Source organism: Capra hircus, chromosome 26, assembly GCF_001704415.2.
Source record: "Capra hircus breed San Clemente chromosome 26, ASM170441v1, whole genome shotgun sequence".
Taxonomy (NCBI): Eukaryota; Metazoa; Chordata; class Mammalia; order Artiodactyla; family Bovidae; genus Capra; species Capra hircus.
In genome coordinates this window covers 24,494,369-24,516,628 of record NC_030833.1, presented here as the reverse complement: position 1 = coordinate 24,516,628, position 22,260 = coordinate 24,494,369, and the positions used below count along the sequence as shown (strand labels likewise).

At 41.8% G+C, this 22,260-nt stretch overlaps 1 protein-coding gene across 3 annotated transcripts in view; it reads right to left on the bottom strand.

Annotated features, from left to right (window-relative positions):
* SORCS1 (sortilin related VPS10 domain containing receptor 1) overlaps window positions 7,946-22,260 on the bottom strand; it is a 580,301-nt gene continuing 565,986 nt past the window's right edge. The window contains exons 25-27 of one of the 3 annotated variants that reach the window (XM_013975206.2): window positions 11,422-11,527; window positions 11,137-11,297; window positions 7,946-9,641 (exon numbers count right to left, since the gene is read on the bottom strand). In XM_013975206.2, the coding sequence (XP_013830660.2) occupies window positions 9,634-9,641; window positions 11,137-11,297; window positions 11,422-11,527 (275 nt within the window). In that variant the 3' untranslated portion in view covers window positions 7,946-9,633. The remainder of the gene's footprint in view (window positions 9,642-11,136; window positions 11,298-11,421; window positions 11,528-22,260) is intronic. The other 2 variants (XM_018041707.1, XM_018041708.1) reach the window with 2 other exon arrangements.

The window sequence follows — 22,260 nt, the reverse complement described above, 5'->3', positions numbered from 1 at the left end:
ATACCATGACTGAGTGGGACATCCCAAACCAATCAGTTTTTTCCTATTTGTAATAATAATGTGGACTCTCATCAGTTACAAATAAAAACATGCTTGGTCAAGTATGCTTGTATATAATAAAACCTCAAGGCTTCGTTGGAGAAGGCAATGGCAACCCAGTGCAGTACTCTTGCCTGGAAAATCCCATGGGTAGGAGAGCCTGGTAGGCTGCAGTCCATGGGGCCACTATGAGTCAGACACAACTAAGTGACTTCACTTTCAGTTTTCACTTTCACGAACTGGAGAAGGAAATGGCAACCCACTCCAGTGTTCTTGCCTGGAGAATCCCAGGGACGGGGGAGCCTGGTGGGCTGTTGTCTATGGGGTCGCACAGAGTCGGACACGACCGAAACGACTTAGCAGCAGCAAGGCTTCATTCTGGGTTATTACTTTTCACTCCAAAAGTGAGGAAGGGCCAAAGTGAGGATGGAAGATCTTGCCCTGCAGTGAGGGCACTGGGAAGAAACCTCATTCAGAGGCTTGAGAATCAATAAGGAAGCCAGTCTCCAGTGTACCAACCATGTCTGTTTCTACCATTTACATGCAGCTCCCCTGGGTGGCACATGAGCTGCTGGGTTTCAGGTTACTTCGTATTGGAATTTGGGAAACACTTCCTCTATATCTCGTTGTTTACCGGAGTTAGTAGCAAATATCAGTTCTTTCCTCTGGGAGGGCTTAGGTGGCCTATCTTCCCTGTGTACCAGTCAAGCAAGGTTAAAAGGTCTAAGCCTTTGTGAAACTCAACTGTAAAGGCTGAGACAGGATTTATAGTGAGCTTTCAAAAGAACGATAACTCTTTACCTTGTGTAAACGTTCTCACCACTATATCTGGAGTAGGGAACTGTGTGAACACATAATTTTTCTATTTTAAACCATCTCCTATTTGTGGCTTACCTGGAGGAGGGCAGGAAGGAGGGTGGTAGAGTGAGAAAAGGAGGGGGCATGCCCATTAGGAGTTCTGGGTTGGAATTCTGACTTTACTATCCTACTGGCTATGTGACCCTGGACATGGGACTTAAATTCTCCAGATCAGGATTGCCGCATTATTTAAATGAACATACTACTCTGAAGTATTTGCATGTTTTAAATCACTTATTCCTTATAACATAAAAAATGTACTATCCCATCACCTCCTTTGTCTCTTCTTTTATAGGTCATTGTCTCCTACTTGGATTAAATCCTTCCTATCCTCCTGTCCCAAAGTCCCAGCATCCTTATAACATGTATAAAATTAAGAGGTTAAAAAGAAGAAATGATACTTACAGAACATTTGGAAATACATCTAAAAATTGGGATGCTATACTGGGTAGACCAAATAACTTTGTGATTATTTCTCTGTCCTATTTAAAAAAATAAAAAGAATTCAATAGTTACCTGTCTCTCTAGGTTTCCTGAGAGTATTTTCAGATTATTTCTATGGGGAAAAAAAAAACAAAAACTCATGTGAAAAAATAAAAAAACTCATGTTAATTATTTCCCTTGTTAATTATTTCTACATGCATGTGCACATATCTGAATAATGCACAAATTTACATTATATTTATATGGTAACATTTTATTAATTATGTTCAATTGTGTGTATATACATGTATAATACATACACATATATATACACACACACACAGCATGTTATACAGTTTAAAATTTTTAAACATTTGAAATTTTCTGAATTAAACTGCAAGTACCATAACAGCAAAATGTTTTCACCTCAATATAAATATAAATTGACAAAAATGAAACAAAAAGTATTTTTTACCTAGAGAAGTTATTTTTAAGTTACTAAAGATATTTAAGTATATATTGCCAACAATTTTGAACTTTTCTATAAACTGTACATATTATATACAGAACTATTCATAATAATTACATAATTAGTATAATAAATATATTTTAGATCTGTTCTATATTTCTTATGCATTGTATTTAAAATAGTATTTTTCTGACCATATGAGTAACATATGTTCATTTTAGAAAAGCATAGCAAATATATAAAGATGTAGAATTTTTAAAAACCTGGCATTTTTACAAGTTAGAAATAACCAGTGTTACTGTATGTCAATCTGATGGTCTGCCCCTACTTTATAGAAGCTATTTTCATACTACACGAAGTCTTAAATTCTGCTTCCTCTTAACATTGCCTGAGAATTTTATCAGGCTATTAAAAGTTTTTTAGAAAAAAGAATTTTACTGAAACATTTTACTTTATTATATAGGTGTACACTATGTATTATTGTTAAATAGTTGATTTAAAAATACTGTCTACTGAGTTCTTTTTAACGTTTACATGGGCAGAAAGCTTTCATCAGGACATCTCCAGATGCATCTTTTGAAATATTATTGTTCACAGAGTGTGTTTATTATCTAGATGACTCAAGAATAGATGCTTTCAGACTGTGGTGTTGGAAAAAACTTTTGAGAGTCCCTTGGACTGGAAGGAGATCAACCAGTCAATCCTAAAGAAAATCAACCCTGAATATTCACTGGAAGGACTGACACTGAAGCTGAAGCTCCAATACTTTGGCCATCTGATGCAAAGAGCTGAGTCATTGGAAAAGACCCTGATGCTGGGAAAGATTGAGGGCAAGAGGAGAAGAGGGCAACAGAGGATGACATGGTTGGATGGTTGGATGGCATCACTGAGTCAATGGACATGAATTTGAGTAAACTCTAGGGCATGGTGAAAGACAGAGAAACCTGCTGTACTGAAGTCCATGGGGTCACAAAGAGCTGGAAATGACTGAGAGACTAAACAACAACAATCATACCTTTTCATACTATCAGCTTACTTTTTTATACTTTCATCATACCTTTTCATACTATCATCTTACCTTTTCATACTATCATCATACATTTTCATACTATCATCTTCTTTAACAAAGAGTTTTTACCACAATTGAACATTCTTGATTCAATTTAGAAAATCATATTTCTAAATATCAGTTGTGGCTGCTAGAAAGTGGGTGATGTTCTAAGGTCTGCAGAGTGAGGTGTCCACAGCAGAAGTCCTTAGGCTAATGCTGAGGGGGAGGAAAGGAGAACTGGCGTATTTCCTATCTTTCCCCTTTGCTGTCAAGTGAGACTTCTTCCTTTTACCAGTATATCCAAACTACTTTTAGCATACACATACACCTGCCAGTGGCCTCCATCTGCCTCTTGTGTTAAGAGCCATGCCATCCATTCAGCAGCACAATCTTCTACTGGGTTTCCGATCACTCCTTCTACACCTTTAAAATACCACAAGCTATCAGTGCCCCAGTGACCACTTTCACAAGCAAATGGCAGGTCCTCTTTAAGATAAGTGTTATATCTGCGTATTTCTTAACCGTTTAACAATGTATACGTCTCTGAATGACTAGTTCCTTTTCAGCTTTCAGATCTCAGAGAAGCTGGGGACCAACTTCCTCCTCTCCCACCCTCAGTCACTCTGCTCCCTGTTTATTTACCTGTAAATATCTCTAAATTATATACAGGATAGCATCGTCCATGTTTTATTAAATTTTCTTATTTGCTCCTATTAGGCTATATCCCTATGAAGGCAGACATATTATCAGCTTTGTTCACAGCTGTATTATAACTACCTAAAAAGTCTGCACCATGATGGATTAATAACTATTTGTTTTGTAAACCAAAGATCCTTTTTCATGTGCTTAACATGAAAACTATAGCAGCTATTTCCTTATATATGATCATCTGGAATTAATTTGGGATTCCCCCATTATGAAAGAGTGAGCCTAACACTCTTTTTCAAAATACTATTAACCCCTAAGAAAGAGAAGACAAATTACATAAGGGTTCAGAAACCAGACTTAGGCCTTTGTCTTTCACGCTACATTCTAGAGAGGTTTTTTTTTTTTTTTTTTTTTTTTTCCTAAACAGCAATTATTTCTCTTAAATTAATACATAAGAGTAGCTCCCTGAATACAGCAGCTTGAGTGGTATCAGAGACGAAGGGCAAGGATGTGTTGATGCTTGACAAACACCAACTGAACATGTAATTGGAGGTGCTGTCTGGGTAGGGGAGTCTGACTCAGGAGGGCATCTTAGAGGTCTTTGCTAAATGAAACGGACTTGCAACACCAAACTGAAAATCCAAGGTTGTTTCAGCAAACATTTATCTAGTGCCCTCTAATGGTGATGTCCCGTGCTGCCAGCTACAGGCTGAAGGTGTGAAATGAAAAATAGACAATTCTCCCCAGGGACAGGGGAGCCTGTTGGGCTGCCGTCTATGGGGTCGCATAGAGTCGGACATGATTGAAGCGACTTAGCAGCAGCAGCAGCAAGTGAGCATAGAACTTGGTGAGAAAGGTATAAAAGGGCATACATAAACACAATGGCACATTTTAAATATGTGTTGCTTAAAGGCTTATATGTGAAAGAATGGCATAGAGAAAGGAGCACCGACTATTTAGTAAGCACGTTTGGGTGGAAGATTTGTTGAAGTGGGCAGAACTTGAAACAAGCGCTGTGCCAATTATTCATCTGTGTTTCTCAAGTCCACTTTCCACTCCTCCTTTTTCTACTTAGTAACTCTTAAAGCTATTTTCCAGGCTCCACTGCCCACTGCCTTGTGTGTGGCTGGGTTGAGCTAGTGGGAAACATTGGCGGGAGATGGGAGGCCTAGGGCAAGCTCCTCCACGCCCTCCCCTCTGCTGAGGCCGCAATGCTGGCAAAGGCTGTGTCTCCTCCGTGGCTCCAGTTTCTTCCAGACACGGCCTCCATGACTTCAACTTCCATCTGGTGGTCCTGGGTCCTGGGCTCTGGGGATCTCTTTGTTTTTTCAGCCCAGGGAAGATAGAGGCCTCTTGTTGATGTTTATCTTGGAGTTGTTTCACCTTCCCCTATTTGGCATGCTGGCTCTTCAGTTATTCAAGTAACAAATTTCCTGTATTAAATCCTGTCTGAAATCTCCAGGGATGACTTTTGTTTGACTGCCTGTACCCTCAGTGACGTACTATGAATTCTAGCTCAGCTGATAAAGAATTTGCCTGCAATGCGGGAGACCTGGGTTCAATTTCTGGGTTGGGAAGTTCCCCTGGAGAAGGGAAAGGCTACCCACTCCAGTATTCTGGCCTGGAGAATTCCATGGACTGTCCATGGGGTCACAAAGAGTCAGACATGACTGAGCGACTTTCACTTTCACCCTCAGTGACACAGGAGCTAAGTTGCTCCTGATGGAGAAAAACAGTATGGGCCTGGAAAATAATGAGGGGTCAGAAACAAAGTTTAGTCTGTGTTAAAGGAGAGGTGAAAGCTCACCTGAAAAATAACAGAAATGCCCATGCATGCTGAGACCGTTCTAACGAGGCAATGCCATTCTGAGCCTGGCAGGTCTTCGAAAAGGCTTTGGGGGGCTTTGTGTCTGCACAAATGTTTAAACGAAACACAAGTACAAAACGTTGACCGAGAAAACACACCACGAGGCCAAAAGGATTTGGATCCAGTCCACTTCTTTATTTTCCACCAAGTTTAAGTCAGCTATTTGGAACTCTTGGGCATGACTCGCCCACTCAGAATACAGTTCTGGGAGGTGTCCTTTTCCTTTAAATTATCCACATGAGGACACTAAAGCTCTGCTCAAGGTCACACAGCTGCTGGCGGTGGGAGGAAAACTCCATTGTCCTGATTCCTGTAGCAAAGCCATAATTACTCTAGCATTTGAGCTCTTTCCTCTCCCCAAGTTTCAGTCCATTATATGCAGGTTTGGCCCTTCAGTAACTACAAGCTTCTGAACAAATTTGAATGAATTTGTTCCATGTCAATAATTTCTCATTTTAAAGTAACAAAAAGTAAGAATGGTACTCATTCCAATGCAACCAGCTTAGGGTGATTTTTAAATAGAATAAAGCAATAGTAAAGCAACAGACATTATACAGTCAACTGAAATGTGGGTAGAATTCAGACAGTAGACTATATATCCTACTTCAACAGCAAAAACCAAAACCCCCCAAACGCAAAGCCCTCAAACCTGTGGTGCTTACTAAACTCGCATGCATTTAGCCTTTATGAAACCCTATAGATTTAGCGCTTCTATATCTGGACTGAACACTGAGGTTTGGAATAAAAGAAACACCTCGAGGCATAGATTTTAGAGACATTATCTGTTTAATAAATATGATTGTAAAAGCAATAAACAAGAGCAATTATACATTACACTACATAGTATTTAACAAAAAATACATCAAAAAAGTCATTTTAAAATTAGAAGTAGTTCCAATACTATAAGAAAACTTTCTTTTTTTTCTTTTTTTAATTGGCTTCCTATAAAAATAAGTTGGCAAATGAGGGAATTTCAATGCTCAGTTGGAATCCTGGAAAACACAGAACAGCTGCCAAGCACCCCATTGCTCTCAAAGTTGCTGTTTGGAACTTCTGAAAAAAAGCAAAGCAAACTCTGCATTTTGGAGAGTGAATCCAATTAAAAATAAGGCAAAGGAGGAAACCTTGGTTGGGTAGTTCAGAGTGGAGCATGCTCAGTTTGCCCTCTGGGATTTTGGAAAATGTTTTAATATCAGATTCGCAGTTTGCCCTGAATCTTACCTTTCCCATCCATCCCTCCCCACCCATTCCTCTGGCCTTGAGCCCACCAAACTCCTCAATGTGTTTGTACCTGCTGTTAGTGAGTAGGTAGGCACTTGGGTCCCTCCCATTGGCAGGCTCTCATCACTACTTTTTCTTTGGGATTGAGCTGGTGTGGCCTCCCATGATGGTTCTCAAACTTTAGTGTATTTCAGAACCACTTGAAGAGCTTGTAAAAACAGTCTTCTGGGCCCCAACTCTGCAGTTTCTAATTCAGTCGGTCTGAGGTTAAGGGGACATAAAATCTGCATTTCTAACAAGGCCGAGGTGATGCTGATACTGCTGGTCTCTGGGTGCCACACTTTGAGAACCATGGAGCTAGATCATATGAACAGTAAGATCCCCTCTGAGCAATATACTTTGCCTCACCAGCCTCCTATAGGTGGGAGGGAGCTCTAAGGAGAGGAACATGAGGACCTTGGAGATGCTGAATCTAGAGCTGGCCGTCTGTGATCACTTCCCAAAATGCCAGACATCTCATCCCCACCTCTGCTTTAGATGAGGACTTACAAGCCCATTCTTCCCTATGTCTTCTCATGTATTCATTTATTTTTCCAACGCACAATTTTCTTAATACCTATTCTAAGCAAGGCACTGTGCTAGATTGAGTGTTATTCCCTTTTTCATAGTTTTCCAATTAAAATTAATTGAACTGCAACTCTGATGACTCCCTGTTCTGTTGTGAATGAGCCTCATTTGGTTTTCAAACACTGTCTTCCAGATTAAATTTGGGAGGCTCCAACCAAAGAGGATCAATGAAAATGTTTCCGATGGGATAGGAAGCCTGGCAGGTTGGGGATCAATTGAGTTCTACAAATAGATGGCGGCCTCAGGCATAATCTGTTTCCCAGATTCATACCAAGCATCTTCAACCGTAAACACTTCTGCTTGATTAACTTTGAGTGAAGCTTTGCTACTCTTCCTTACTTGAGCTACACAAAGGCAGGGGTCATCAGGATGTCTAGGACACTGCCATTGTCCTTTCTCTTATATTTTAGAGTGGGCTTTATCCAATCCATAATACTCCAAGGGCTGCTGTTGGACATACTTTTGTTTCCCACTCTCTCTGGACCTTCTTTCCTGATGGCCCTGGGAGAACGGGGGTTTCTTCCTGCTTTGAGCCAATCTGCTTGAGTCTGCTCACTCCACCCCTTTACGCTTATTAAATTGTCCTTTGCTGATACTATGAAACTCACAGAGCAGAGAGCACACGTGTAAGAAGTCTAGGATCATCCTACATAATCACAATCCCATTCCAATAGGGCAAGACCTCCATACGTTCTTAGCCTTTTGGCACTCTTAAACATTAAATCCATTAACTAGGTTATTCTTCTGCTTAACATCGGTTTTATTTTACAAATAATTTCACTCTACTGCAAGAGAACTACTGGGTAATAGCAACCATCACAGGAGGAAATTGCCCTGCCACACAGTAACACATGCAGAACATTTCTCACAAGAATCTTCTGGAATCTGACTGCAGGAGATATTTGTTAAGCTGTGAGGAAAAACCACCATTCATTCTTACACTTTCTTTTCTAAGATACATGGGCCAGGTTGGAATTGCTTTGCATCTCTCAACTCTTTCACACACATTATGTGTTTCCAGGTGGGGAAAGGCAAGGATACTTAGAAAAGGCAGGTTCTACAGGAGGAGACAAAAAAAAAACCAAAAAACATGAAGCTGACCCTTGCAGGGCAGGATGTATATGGAGGCTGCATGCGTGGGCATGTTCAAAGCTGACACAGAGATCAGAAACTTTGGGTGGTGGAGGCAGGGTGGCAGAGGCGAAGTCAGTTTTTAAGAAACATCAGGATGAAAGTCCAGAATCTAGCAACATGTTTGGGAGGAAAAGGCAGGAGCTGTGGTAGGATAAGTTGGGGACTGGAAGAAAGAGATACAAAGGCTTTGACAGATCGTGACCACAGGCGGAGAGCAGACAAATGGGAAGGTCAGAATGCGGGTAACTGGGATTCTGTTTCCTACACAGGGCAGGAGTAGGGAAAGCTAGAGGAGAGGTCGTCATGATTGGAAGGGGGAACGGGAGACCCAGGTCCACTTTTGACACACTTGCCCCTTGCCTTCCTTCCTTCCTTCCCTATTCTGCCTGCATCCATGGAACCTGAAGTTGCTTCTTTGTCCCTATGGCCGCTCAGAATGGAGAAGGCCACCTTGTGACCGCTGTCAGCCAACAGAGCTCCCCAAGATAACTTAGAAGGGGAAAATAGCAACAAGGAAAGTGGAACAGAGAAACAGCTCAGGGTTTTGAACTCCTGTGCATGTCTTTGTGTCTTGTGAAAAGAGCCGGGGTGGCTAATCCACCCATCAGCCTATAGTGCTAAAAGAGCTGTTAAATCTAGAGCCAAGAATATTTCCAAAAATACATGCAGATTTCCTTGGCCTATATATGTTAGGAATTTTCTACAAACACGACCGATCAGAAAAAAGAGAGAGAAGAAGAAAGGGGGAGGGGAGTGTTTTTTCCATTAAAATAGAGCACCTGTACACTGCCCCTCCAAGCATGTTCTCAAGGTACTGTCCACATGCACAGGCTTAAAGCTAAAAACCCTTGTTGTGTCTGAAGAATTAAAAAGTCCCGATGCAGTGAGTGTTTGTTTGTCTGTTTGGATTTTGATTGTTTTTATTTTATTTGTTTGTTTTTGTTTTTACTGGCGTCCTCCAGTCAAACATTTACATAGGTAGGGATTTCTTTTGTGCTTTGATTCTCAGCAACTATGGAAATACTTCCTGGCAAGATAGGAAACAGAACAACAAAGGAAAAAAAAAAAAAAAAAAACACAAAGTTAGTGGTCATGGAGAAGGATGCACTTGACAAGAGCGAAATTCTTTCCTGATCAGCAGGTCGCCTGTAGCCTTTGGGGGTTTTCCTTAAATGGCAAATTGAGCCCCAGCCGATCCCCGCTTTGGCGTTGAAGGTGGAGTGGCGTGTCTTGCTCTTTGCAATCGGAGAGATGAGTCACCAGGTTGAGTAGAAGGGGAGGGAGGGGAGGGTAAAGCTACTCTCCTAAGAGAAAACGTGTAACACTTACTCATTTAATGACACTGGAAATGGAAAGGTGTCAGACATGTTGCAACGCGCTGGGAGCTGTTCCTGGTGAAGGAGGGATTGCTACTTTAATAAAGCAAACAGTGCCTATGCTTCACACCCCGTGGAAATGGGATTGAAAACCAAACGACCCACAAAAACGCACTTAGAAGCTTTAGAAATAAATAGACAGGGTGAATGCTTCTCTGGACTTGAAGACCAAAAAACCTTTTTCTTTTTAACCCAAAGCAATTACTCATTTATCACCTTGTCTCCCCAAATAAAAGGAAGCACGCTATGAAAACTGGACACCAGATGTGGGGGCTGTTGTTATTATTACCTCCCATACAAGCCAGGCAGCACATTTAAATTTCCCCTTAATACAGCCAAAGGACTCGTTTTAAGAGAGGATGCTGTTTCCCTCTAAGCACTTTTTTTCTTTCTTTTCCAGGTTTCAGATTAACAGTCCTAGGTAAGGACCTTCTAGGTGGTTTGGCATTATCACATCAGAGTAAAGCATGAATGCTTATATAACAATGTATCCATCACAGTCAGCAATGCAAGGTCTAAATGGGAACATTTACAGCTTCAACTCTATAGCCACCAGACAGGAGGAGACCAGGAGAGAAATGGATCACAGTGGTGGCTTCACAGATTTACCTAATTTCCTGGGAAATTTCCTTTACAATAAATAGTAGAATATAGCAATTACCCTGAGACTTTCTACACCTAGCTGTTAGATTCCCATGCTTTCTTTCCAGGCAGCGTGAGCCCTACTGAATTATGTTGAAATCCATTTTAAGACTTCTGGTAGGGCACAGGTGAAAAGGAGGAAGAAATCTTCCAGCTGCTCTAGAACAATCTAACCCTCCAGTGCTCTCTCCAGGAAACTTCACTCCTGACATGTCCTGCCAACTTGATGGCTCTTGTCCTCAGAATCCTTAGGCTCCATGTTTCCTGGGGGACAGTTTTAGATTAAAGCTGGATTAAAAAAAAAAAAAACCTGGGGTGATCAGTCTTTCTTTTACATGTGTTCTGGAGCAGTCTGCCGTCCTTAGAACTGTCTCCAGGTGGGGGTGCCATGGCTTGCTCTGGTCATTATAAATCCTGGCTCCCAAAACCTTCGCAGCCTTCTAGGATCAGCAGCTCTAGCCTCTGAGCTCTGTCCTTCTCATATACTGTTACAGCACATACTATGCTCTTTGCCCAAGAACACTTGAAGTCCAATGTTTCAGCAAGCGTTTTTGCAAAAAAGGAATAAACTCAGAAAAGAAAAAACTAGATAGGAGCAAGAAAGCTTTTTTTTCCTCTCTCTTTTCTAAAGGAAAGAAGCAGGGAAAGAGGCATCTTAGCTGTTTCTCTCAGGGATGTTAGAACATAGAAAGTGGTTACGTCAAGCCAGAGAGAGGTTAGAGAGAGAGCCAGCCATTGACTACTCAGGCTGAAGAGCTGAGGGCTACCAGGAATTATTTACCTATGAGCTGGGACTCCACCTTCTCATCTATCAGCTGGCCAGGCCTCCTGAGTTCAGTCTGAGGGACATAGGGCCTGCTTTCAGGGTGACTGACTCGACTGACCATCTCTCGTTCTTTCTCATTCTGCATCTGGGCATAAACATTAATCCCCGGGATCTTCCTAAAACATTAACAGAAACCATCACTGCTGTGCACGGGACGTGTACACCATGGCCACAAATGCTTCTGAACCTGTCGGGGAGAAGGAGGAGGGAAGGAGGGAGATGGTGGAGGGGGACACCCACCTTTTGAACTTGTAGATGACGAACACCGCCAGCCCCACAAACACCACGGACAGCAGCATCAGCATGGCAGAGCCACTGTGGGTTGGAGTGAGGTCCACCAGCGGGGCTAGGGGAGAAAAGCAAGGCACAGTCACCGGCGGGCAGGGGGTGGGTGTGACTCTGTGACAGGCTTGGGGTGCTCACACGGAGGCGTGGTGTATCCCACAATGCTGTGTGGGATGTGCACACAAGATGTACTTCACATGGCTGGACATGTGGGTAAATCTGAGCCTGTCCCAGGCCCCAGAATGCTCCAACTGGCCTGCTGAAGAAGTGCAGTGGAATGATTTCAAGCACAGACTGTGGAGCCGGCCTGCTTAGGTCCAAGGGCTGCCCTACCACAGCCTGGCTGTTAGCTTCTGGGCAAGTTACTTCACCTTCCCATGCCTGAGGGAGGGAGCTGAAAATAAAAGTACATGTCTCATTGGGTTTCTGTGAGGATTAAATGAATTGATGTATGTAAAGCATGGATAACATTGCTAGGCACATAGTAAGCCCTTTATGAGTCTTAGCTTTTATTGCTTTGAATCAATATTTATAATATGATTGTTAAATTTTTCTATACTCTGAATGCAAGCTTTTCCCACTAACTAATGCAGAAAAGCAGAAACACCTCCAGCAGGAATACTTTCATGAATTATCCAACCCCTCTCACTCCTATCCCAGCAGTTGTCATGTGAGAGAACTGGTTGCTTATATTTTTACACATAGGAAACTGATGGCTAAGTGAATATTTTACGAGGGCAGCTGCTCTGATGCGGGAGGAAAGATGTGAAATCCGGCATCGTCTCTGTAACTTGCCAAAGTCCAGACAGCTCATGCCAGGAGGCGCCAGTCTCTCAGAGGCAGTGAGTCCTCCTCTTGGACTGAACAGATGCCTTGGCATCCATGAAAGATTCTCCCTCCCTGACCTCACTCCTAGAGTGCGGCTCTGGGGAGCATCTCTCTCCACCTCCAAACTCCCCTCCTCTAGCTCAGGGTCAGCCTGCTCTACTTTAGTGACTTTGCAATTAATTTTCACCCTCTCGAACACTGACATTTTGCAAACATAGCATAGCTCCAGAAAAAAAGGCAAACCACACATAGCCCTTAGAAGCCTGGACACTGACCTTTACCTTCCGTCAATTTAAGCAAAGCCCAATATCCAGGAATGCAGGTGACCTTTAAGCACCATTTTCTGTGGCTCTTCTCTGTTGAAAGCCAAGAGTAGAATGTCCTGGTCACCCAGATACAAAACTTCAGGATAGGTGTCTGCAATGCTGATGGTTTCAAACATGACCCAAGGCTGCTTCTGCTCTGTCTGGTGATTCAATGATTACATCCCAGGCGTGCGGTAACTACGACTGGAAATTCCATATACCAGTGTTGGCGAAAAATACAAATCAAGCCCTCTTTGTCAGAAAACAGGTTTATTGTTTTAGTAGAATGAGCTTTTAGGAAGGGCTAAAATGAAGCTACATCTCTGATTCTCCTCCCTAAGTCAAGCAGCACTTAAGCTGTGAAGTGTGTGTGAGGAGACAGGAGGGGCTCACTGAACAGAACACCCAAGGCAAATGCACTTTTGGCTCGAAACTGAAAAATAAAGGTCTCTTCCATTTACTTAGGCAAACGCAGTGCAAAGGGGTCCAGGAATACATCAACACTCACATCACATGGGTGGAAGGTCGGTGGGGAAAGAACACCTTCCATTTGTCATGGACATTACCGCAACTGACTTTCACTGTGGAGGGCAGGGCGGTGATCCCCACTGAACAGACAGGAACGGTGAGAGCCTCACTGGTTAATGTCGCTCCAAAGGACTCAGGACGAGTAAATGGAAGCACTAAGACTCAAAGTCCCTCTTCTCTCTCTTTCTCTCTCTCACACACACATACACACACTTTTCTATATACATCAACCCTGGGATAATTTCAGCAGGAGATTTCTGAGAATGGGGATGAAGGCTAAAAGTAAAGCACATGAAGCAAATTAACAAGTGACAAGGTCAAAATAGTCTTATGTTTTCAAAGGACCAATTAGAATCCTAGGTCATACCCTCTTAAATTCTGATAACATGTATATGCACATACATAGGCATGTGTGTATTTAATGGGTGGTGGGCTTCCCTGGAGGTTCAGTGGTAAAGAATCTGTCTGCCAATGCAGGAGACACGGGTTCAGTCCCTGGGTCAGGAAGATCCCCTGGAGAAGGAAATGGCAACCCACTCCAGAATTCTTGCCTGGGAAATTGCACAGACAGAAGAGCCTGGCAGGGTTGTAAAAGAGTCAGGTGCAACCTAGCAACTAAACAACAATTTATCAGTGATAAGTGTACATAGAGAATGAACCCTCATGCATCCATCACTCTTCAATAACCATCAACCCAAAGACAATGTTATTTTATTTCTACCCCTGTCCAGCGCCCACAAGCCCAACACTGGGTTATGTTGAAGCAAGTCTCAGCTATTAGATAATTTCCTCTGTAACTCTAAAAGATAAAAGTCTCACTCTATTTCTCTCTGGACATTATCACAATACCATCCTAACACTTTTGGAAATAATACTGGAAAGCAATTAAAGGCAATCTTCTAATGCAAACCCCACATTTGACAGGGAATTAAGGGAGGCCCAGGGAGAAGCTGTGGAATATAAGGATGAGTAAAGGCAAGCAGTTGTATTAGCTGAACCTCTGATTCCCAGCTGAATGCCCTTTCAGAACAAGCAGAACATCAGTGTTATGGAGAAAGCAGGAAGAATACTAAGGCTGCTTGAAAGGGTTGGCATTTGAAATAAAGTAGAACTAAAGTGAGGAAATTGCCGCAGCCAGGTTCTCACTGACACAGAAAAGCAAACACACAAATGGACTCTGTGTCCCTTCTCTCCCCTTCCTCCTCCTCTATCTCCCCATCACAAGCTGAAATCTTTCAAATCTAAATGATTCCCACTCAAATCATCACTTACAAGTAGGCAGCATTAACAATGCTAAGAAATTAGCACATTATTTTGGGAAAATGAGCTTCTGTATCCCGAGGTCTAAAGTGCATGCATGCACTCCCTCGACCATCTTTGCATCGCGAGTTCCTGCTCAGCGGCAAGGAGCAGGCAGCAGCAGTGAGAGGCTGAGTACTGCCGCCCTCTGTGCTTCGTGGGCGACTCCTGCTTGCCGATCTGTGTCTGAAGATAAACAGGACTATTGCTACTCCACACAACCTCAGACGCATATCACAGTTTGCCCAACATTACTAGGTGGGTTTGTATGCGTTTTGCTGAGGAATGAACACTCATGATAAATGAGCTTTAGCTTACTGTCTGCTCAATAAGCATAAATAAATCCCTCTCCAATTACAGCCTAAACAAGGTAGAAAGGGCAAATGCTGAGTGGTTTATTGGCCACAGTTGACACACACCGTAAAGCATGGACATAGCAGTACAGTATGTGACTCGACAGTTCTAAGGCTGATGCTGGTACATGTCGTTTCTACGATCCTGCAGAAATGCACTGAATTATTACATTCTATTCATGAGGACCCAGACTGATTACGATAATAGCGATGCTTACAGGAATAACAAGAATTCTTGTGAAAAGTGACCCATACACAGTGAGGGCTAAGTAAGGTCACAGCTTGAGGCTTGAGTATACGAGAGGAGAGTGAACTCAGAGCCTTAAGTTTAGGGTGAAATAACTGATATGGTCCCTTTTTGAAATCAGATTCTTACTTGGCCACTTGCCGACACACTAAATGACTTAAACTGAACCTCAGTTTCCTCATCTGCAAAATGGAGATAAAACTAGTGCCTATTTTAGAAGGCTGTGAGAATAAAATAAGATAGAATTTATAAAATACTAACATGGTGTCTGGCAGATGGTACATGCCCAATGGCTTTAAAACCAATATATTATTGCTATTCTATTTCTAAAAGTGTACTCTATAGAGGACAAGCCCTGAAAGATAACTAGAGTTCATGGCCAGATAATTTAGGGAAACTGTATATATGACATTCCCCATCTTGGAGATTCAGTATATGAAAGTTCCCAGCAGTCCTACAGGAAGGAAACTCACATGACTTCATCACAGGGGTTCATAAAGTCGTCAGAGCACATACCCTTTGCTCACCTGGGTCCACCCAACATGCTTTAGGGAATGCTTCATCCAGAGCATCACTAATCCCCTTGGCTGCAACCTTGCCCCTTTAGGTTATTTCCCAGTTTGAAAGTCAGCAATATGGCAGCATCACCCTGGTGAAGCTCCGCAAATATCCTTACCGTGGTCTGTACTGACACTCATCCTACCAAAGGGACTTTCTTGGAAATCTTCTACCTGCTCTATGACCCTGGAACTTTGGACTCATATTGCATTTCTGATCCAGAAGTTAGTGCTGTCAAGAAGTTTACAAAAGCAAGTTCAAGTTTGCCAAACTTTGATTGATTTTTCCCCTCTCGCCTCTAAAGCAGACCTAAGCCAGCCTTTACTTACATGCCTTGAATATCACAAAATACATGTGGTCTGAAATCTCTTTTTCAGAAATTAAAGTTATATGGGACTGGAACATAGAAAGTTTATCTAGATCACAGGAAGGGTTTATGGAGCCTTATGACAGAGCACCCTCATTTGTCTAACAGCCCTTCCTTCTAGTTCAAATCCAAACCTGGAAGTTCTCAGTTCACATACTGTTGAAGTCTAGCTTGGAGGATTTTGAGTATTACCTTGCTAGCACGTGAACTGAGTGCAACTGAGCGGTGGTTTAAACCAAGAACTTTCAGATGTACAAGCTGTATTTAGAAAAACCCAGAGATCAAATTACCAACATTCATCAGATCACAGAAAAAGCCAGAGAATACCAGAAAAACATCTATTTCTGCTTCATTGACTACACTAAAGCCTTTGACTGTGTGGATCACAACAAACTGTGGAAAATTCTTTAAGAGATGGGGATACCAGACCATCTTACCTGCCTCCTGAGAAACCTCTATGCAGGTCAAGAAGCAATAGTTAGGGCCAGATATGGAACAATAGACTGGTTGGAAATTGGGAAAGGAGTATATCAAGGCTGTATATTGTCACCCTGGATATTTAACTTCTTTGCAGAGTATATCATGAGTAATGCTGAGCAGGATGAAGTACAAGCTGGAATTGAGATTGCCAGGGGAAATATCAATAACCTCATATATGCAAATGACATCACCCTAATGGCAGAAAGTGAAGAGGAATTAAAGAGCCTCTTGATGAAGGTAAAAACGGAGAGTGAAAAAGCTAGCTTTAAATTCAACATTCAAAAAACTAAGATCATGGCATCCAGTCCCATCACTTCATGGCAAATAGATGGGGAAACAATGGAAACAGTGACAGACTTTATTTTCTTGGGCTCCAAAATCACTGCGGATGGTGACTGCAGCCATGAAATTAAAAGACTCTTACTCCTTGGAAGAAAAGCTATGACAAACCTAGACAGAGTATCAAAAAGCAGAGACATTACTTTGCCAGCAAAGATCCATCTAGTCAAAGCTATGGCTTTTCCAGTGGTCATGTATGGATGTGAGAGTTGGATCATAAAGAAGGCTGAGCACCAAAGAATTGATGCTTTCAATCAATGCTTTCAGTCTGTGGTGCTGAAGAAGACAGCCTTGGTCCCTGTAGATATAAGAAACTTAGTGCCTGAAAGGTAGCTTGTCCTAGATTCTGGCATATTCTCTGTATTGTGTATGTGTTCTCCTAGCTTCTTTGGTTGTGCCATTTTCTCTGGAAGGCCTTCCCTGAAGGGAACTGCATCTCCTGCATCCTAGCTGTGGCTTATTTCCAATCTGACATATGATTGTACTGTTTCCGAACTGTTCATCTGACTAGTCTCTGCCCAGGAAATTCTGGGTACATCTTCAGGGCAGTTAACCTACAGTCATTCATGCCTTTCTATAGACCCAGAAAATCTTAGAAAAAGAAAAAGGTTATGAATCTTCAGAAGCTAATGAACCGCTTCATTGCTGGTCCCTGGCATATTTATGAAAGTATCACATTCATTTAGTCACCTTTGGGAAAGGGATATATTTAATATCTCAGCACCTGTTATTACTTATCATAATACCATAACAGCTTAATCACTGTCAAAAACCACTGGGTCCACATGTCTGTGAAACAACCTAATAATGTGTAGAGGAAAAAAAGATTGAGAGGAAAAACAGACGGAAGGAAAAGTATTACAAGCATGACTTTACTCACAAAAGACTTGTAAATGATAACCATGTAGATCATAAGGCAACCAGAGACTAAAGAGGCAGATACATTTATTGGTTGTGGAAGAATTTCACTAGTGCTAATTTCATCCCTAAATGGGAAATGTTATTGTAAACATCTATTTCACTTTACAGTTCTGAGCTCCACAACTTCACAATTGGGCATCTGCATGTAAAACAATGTGGCTTATATGATATTGTGTTTTCTAAAGCTTCTGGACTCATGCTAATTCCCCCTTCAAGTGAAAGAGTCTTTCTCAGTGTTAACTGTTGGGCAGAATTCATGATGTATCTTGACCTAGACTGAAATTCTGAGGACCTTATCCCTTCCCACATTGATTCATAACATATCCAGAGGTAGGAAGCGAAGCTGGGAAATATTAATTCTCTAACATCTCAGTGATAATATCTTTTTATTACACCTGAAAAGAAATTGAACCAGTCAGAAGCAACCATGGAGGCTAAGATAACACAAGATAACAGTTTTATTAAAAACCCACACATACCCTTGACAAAGGACAGGCTTCCTAAACATAATAGTTTAAACAAGGCAACTGCTAGACAGATAGGAGGGGTTGAGAGCAGTTATGTGGTATTACATTTTTTAAAATTTCAACCTGCAATTTGAGGCTTTGAGAAATATTAAGCTTTTACATTTTTTTTTACCAGTCAGTATCCAAAACCCCAGAAGAATAGTGACCCCCACCACAAAGCTAAGAGTGGAAGAGCACCCTGATTCTCTAATATGTGCAGAAATACAGAGAGGTGTGGATGTATCATTTTCTGTTTACACTAGCACATTAACAACACCGAGATAATATCACTTGTTTAACTTTTATAAAACCCATGGCTCTTCTGCTACTAACATTCTGGTTCACGCTTTAATCATTTTTCAACTGCTTCACGGCCACAGCTCTTGGTTGGCCTTTGCCATCCATCTAGATTATGGATAGAGTCTATCCCGCATTCAGAGGCAGGTTTCATTTTTTTCCCCTTACTCCCACCGTCATCTACCCATTCGGCCAATCAAATTGGCTCCAAATACACCAAGGAATTAGATTTTAATGTTTATTACTAATTTCCTCCTACACTTAATATCAAGGACTTTTTTTTTTTTTTTTAGATGCATGCCTCTGTTTTGAGTGGATGCCCTGAGTTGTAAATCAGATTTATTGCTGGAGATAGATGAGCACCTTTCCTTGTTACACAGATAGATTTCTGTCTGCAGAATGCTTGTAAGAGCAGCTGCTGAGACTGATGAAAGGCCTGGCTGCATAAACATCTCTTGGGGAACCTGTTACAAAGGCAGATTCCCAAAGGTCCCTGGGATTCTGATTCCAGGAACGCATAGTGAGGCCTGAAGAAGTTCAACTTTGATGAAGCTTCCTCCGAAACTGTGACACACAGCAAAATAAAAGAACAACTGTTTTATAGCAGGGATTGCCTACCCTAAGCTATAAAGAGATTTTCAGCCAAAGAACAGGCGGATATTTATCCCAAATGTTTTGAGTGAACCAGTTAGCACCAGCTTTTCCAGTCGCACTGTATAGAAGTCTCATCTCTCAAGGTTTAGTTTATTTATCCAATAAATAACTCCTGTGAAATGCACAAAATCCCTAAGTGCTGTTGGTTGTCATTTAATATGAATTCATCTATTGAAGGCTCTGTGTCCTCAAATCAAACGTAGTGTTTCCCTTTGCTTGCTGAGGCATTAACTTCTAGTCTCACTGCTCTCATCTCTTCTACCAAAGGAGAAACAATACGTTTTTTAAGCTACTTTCTCCCCATCCCCTGCCCCCTGTCCCCACCCCAACTCCCAAATATAATTGCTGAGTTAATTTTGACCATGGATCCTCACAGGAACAAAATTACAGACTTTGGTGTAGCGTGAGAGGTTTGTATCAGCAATTAAAACTTCAGTTAATTACCTGTCAGCAGATTCCCTTCACCTGGCAATCTACTAAAAGGTGATAAACTAAAGCTCACAGTTTAAAGCATAGTCTGGTCCTGGTCTCTTCACCTGAGTGCCCACCTCCTAGTTCCAGCTTCCTATTATGGTTCTTTACCTGTCTGTTCTGGAGAAGGAAATGGCAATCCACTCTAGTGTTCTTGCCTGGAGAATCCTGCAGACAGAGAAGCCCGGCAGGCTACAGTCCATGGGGTCACAAGACTGGGACAGGACTTAGTGACTAAACCAGCACCACCAGCACTTGTCTGTTTTATGACACTTGCTTCTCTGGTGGCGTAAAGAATATGCCTGCAATGCAGGAGACCTGGGTTCAATCCCTGGGTTGGGAGGAAGATCCCCTGGAGAAGGGAATGGCAACCCGCTCCAATATTCTTGCCTGGATAACTCCATGGACAGAGGAGCCAGGTGGGTTACAGTCCAGGGGGCTGCAAAGAGTCAGACATGACCAAGTAACTAACGCCAGCACCAAGCTAACACGACCGTGGCAGTTACCTGCTTTAGCCACTATAAAAGAGATTCCAGGTTTCCAATGCTATCAACTAAATGACCGTCTCTTGCTACTAGAGTTGAAAAATCCTTATAAAATGGGTAAATACTTTGTAAGATGAGAAAGGATTGTTGGCTGTTGACCTATGGTCTTAGAAAATCCATTTATCTGCCCCTTCTTTCCTTTATCATGTGCATCATACTTTGTAACAGTAAACTAAACATGTGTTGATGAGAGTTTTCTCACATTATGCAGGGATGATGAACAAAGTGTATCATATAAATGACATGTCAAATAATGACACATTTAATTCCCATGAATTGTATCCTGTTTATAATTATATCTTCAGTTAATATTCAGCTAGGAATATTTGAGGGTATCTAAATGCCACAGACATGTCACATTATGGATCACTTTACACACAAACCTAACTTTTTTTCTGCTTCTGCTCAGCATAGCCCCTCAACCTGGCAGGTTTATTTTCTCTGCTTTGAGTGAACTATTCAGCATGAAGGCTCTTTTTTATTGAATCTTCCACATGCAATGCTCTTCATCCTCTTGATTTAAAGTTAGGAAAGCTTCACGCAACTAGTATTTGGGCCCCAGATCAAGCCAGTGTACACTGAGCAAGAGTACTAGTTAATTTCATATCTCTGGAAAAACTGTAGTTTTAAAGGAATCATTGTGTAGCAAGGTACAGAGTCATGTGGAGAAGTAAAATGATAAACTGGAAATGAACTGTGTGCCCTTGAGTAAATCCCAAGTTACCAGAAGCAATGAGGAAACTATTGGCATCTTAGGGATATTTTGTTAACAGCCCAGGTTTGTCCTGCTGTAATTACCTACAGGCATCAAATGTTCTGCCGCAGATCCCAAGACTTCCTGTGAGTCTTGTTGGAAAAACTCTCCCTAAACCATCCCTACATCACACATCACAGCTCTTAAAATATACGAGAAAATCAATCAGTCAATCAATCAATAAAAAGAAGGCCAGGGTAAAAACATGGATAAGAGAGAACTCAAGGGAGACATTACAAAAGATGTGAAGAAGGTCTGGTTTGTTTGATCAGGTAAAGGTAGTGTGATCTAAGGTGTGAGACCCTGCGCTCTGTCATGAAAGGAGACAGAGCTTGCTTTGCTCCTTATTTTACTATTCTGGTAAAATAATGGCCAATAAGTTAAATTTGCTTCTGTATCTTTCAGGAACATCTCTCTTGCCAGTCCCTCTCCCATCGTCTTTAGGACTTCTCCTTTATAGAGCTCCAATTTTCCTTCAACTCACCCATTTTCCTCACCATGCATATCAACAACTAACGTACACCTTAAAAAAGATATCTGACATAATGAAAGCACAGAGGTGGGTTTTCCTGGGAAGCTTACTATTTAAATGAAGGCAAGGCTCCCCTATTACTGGGTAAGAGGTATTAAAACAGGACTCCTGGAGAAAGGAATGGCAAACCACTCTAGTATTCTTGCCAGGAAAATTCCATGCACACAGGAGCCTGGACAGCTATATTCCAGGGGAACACAAAGTCAGACATGACTGAGTGGGTAACACACAGACACATTATAACATGACACGGAGACCGGTTCATAATCCAACACACTGAATCCAAAGGATAACCGAGAAGATAAGAGTTTTGAACATATCTCTACAGGTTATACAGCCTTGACGTACTCCTTTCCCGATTTGGACCAGTCTGTTGCTCCATGTCTGGTTCTAACTGTTGCTTCTTGACATGCATACAGATTTCTCAGGAGGCAGGTAAGGTGGTCTGGTATTTCCATCTCTTGAAGAATTTTCCAGTTTGTTGTGATCTACCTAGTCAAAGGCTGTATCTTGTCACCCTGCTTATTTAACTTATATGCAGAGTACATCAGGCAAAATACCAGGCTGAATGAAGCACAAGCTGGAATCAAGATTGGCAAGAGAAATATCAATAACCTCAGATATGTAGATGACACCACCCTTATGGCAGAAAGTGAAGAACTAAAGAGCCTCTTGATGAAAGTGAAAGAGGAGAGTGAAAAAGCCAGCTTAAAACTCAGCATTCAGAAAACTAAGATCATGGCATCTGGGCCCATCACTTCATGGAAAATAGATGGGGAAACAATGGAAACAGTGACAGACTTTTTATTT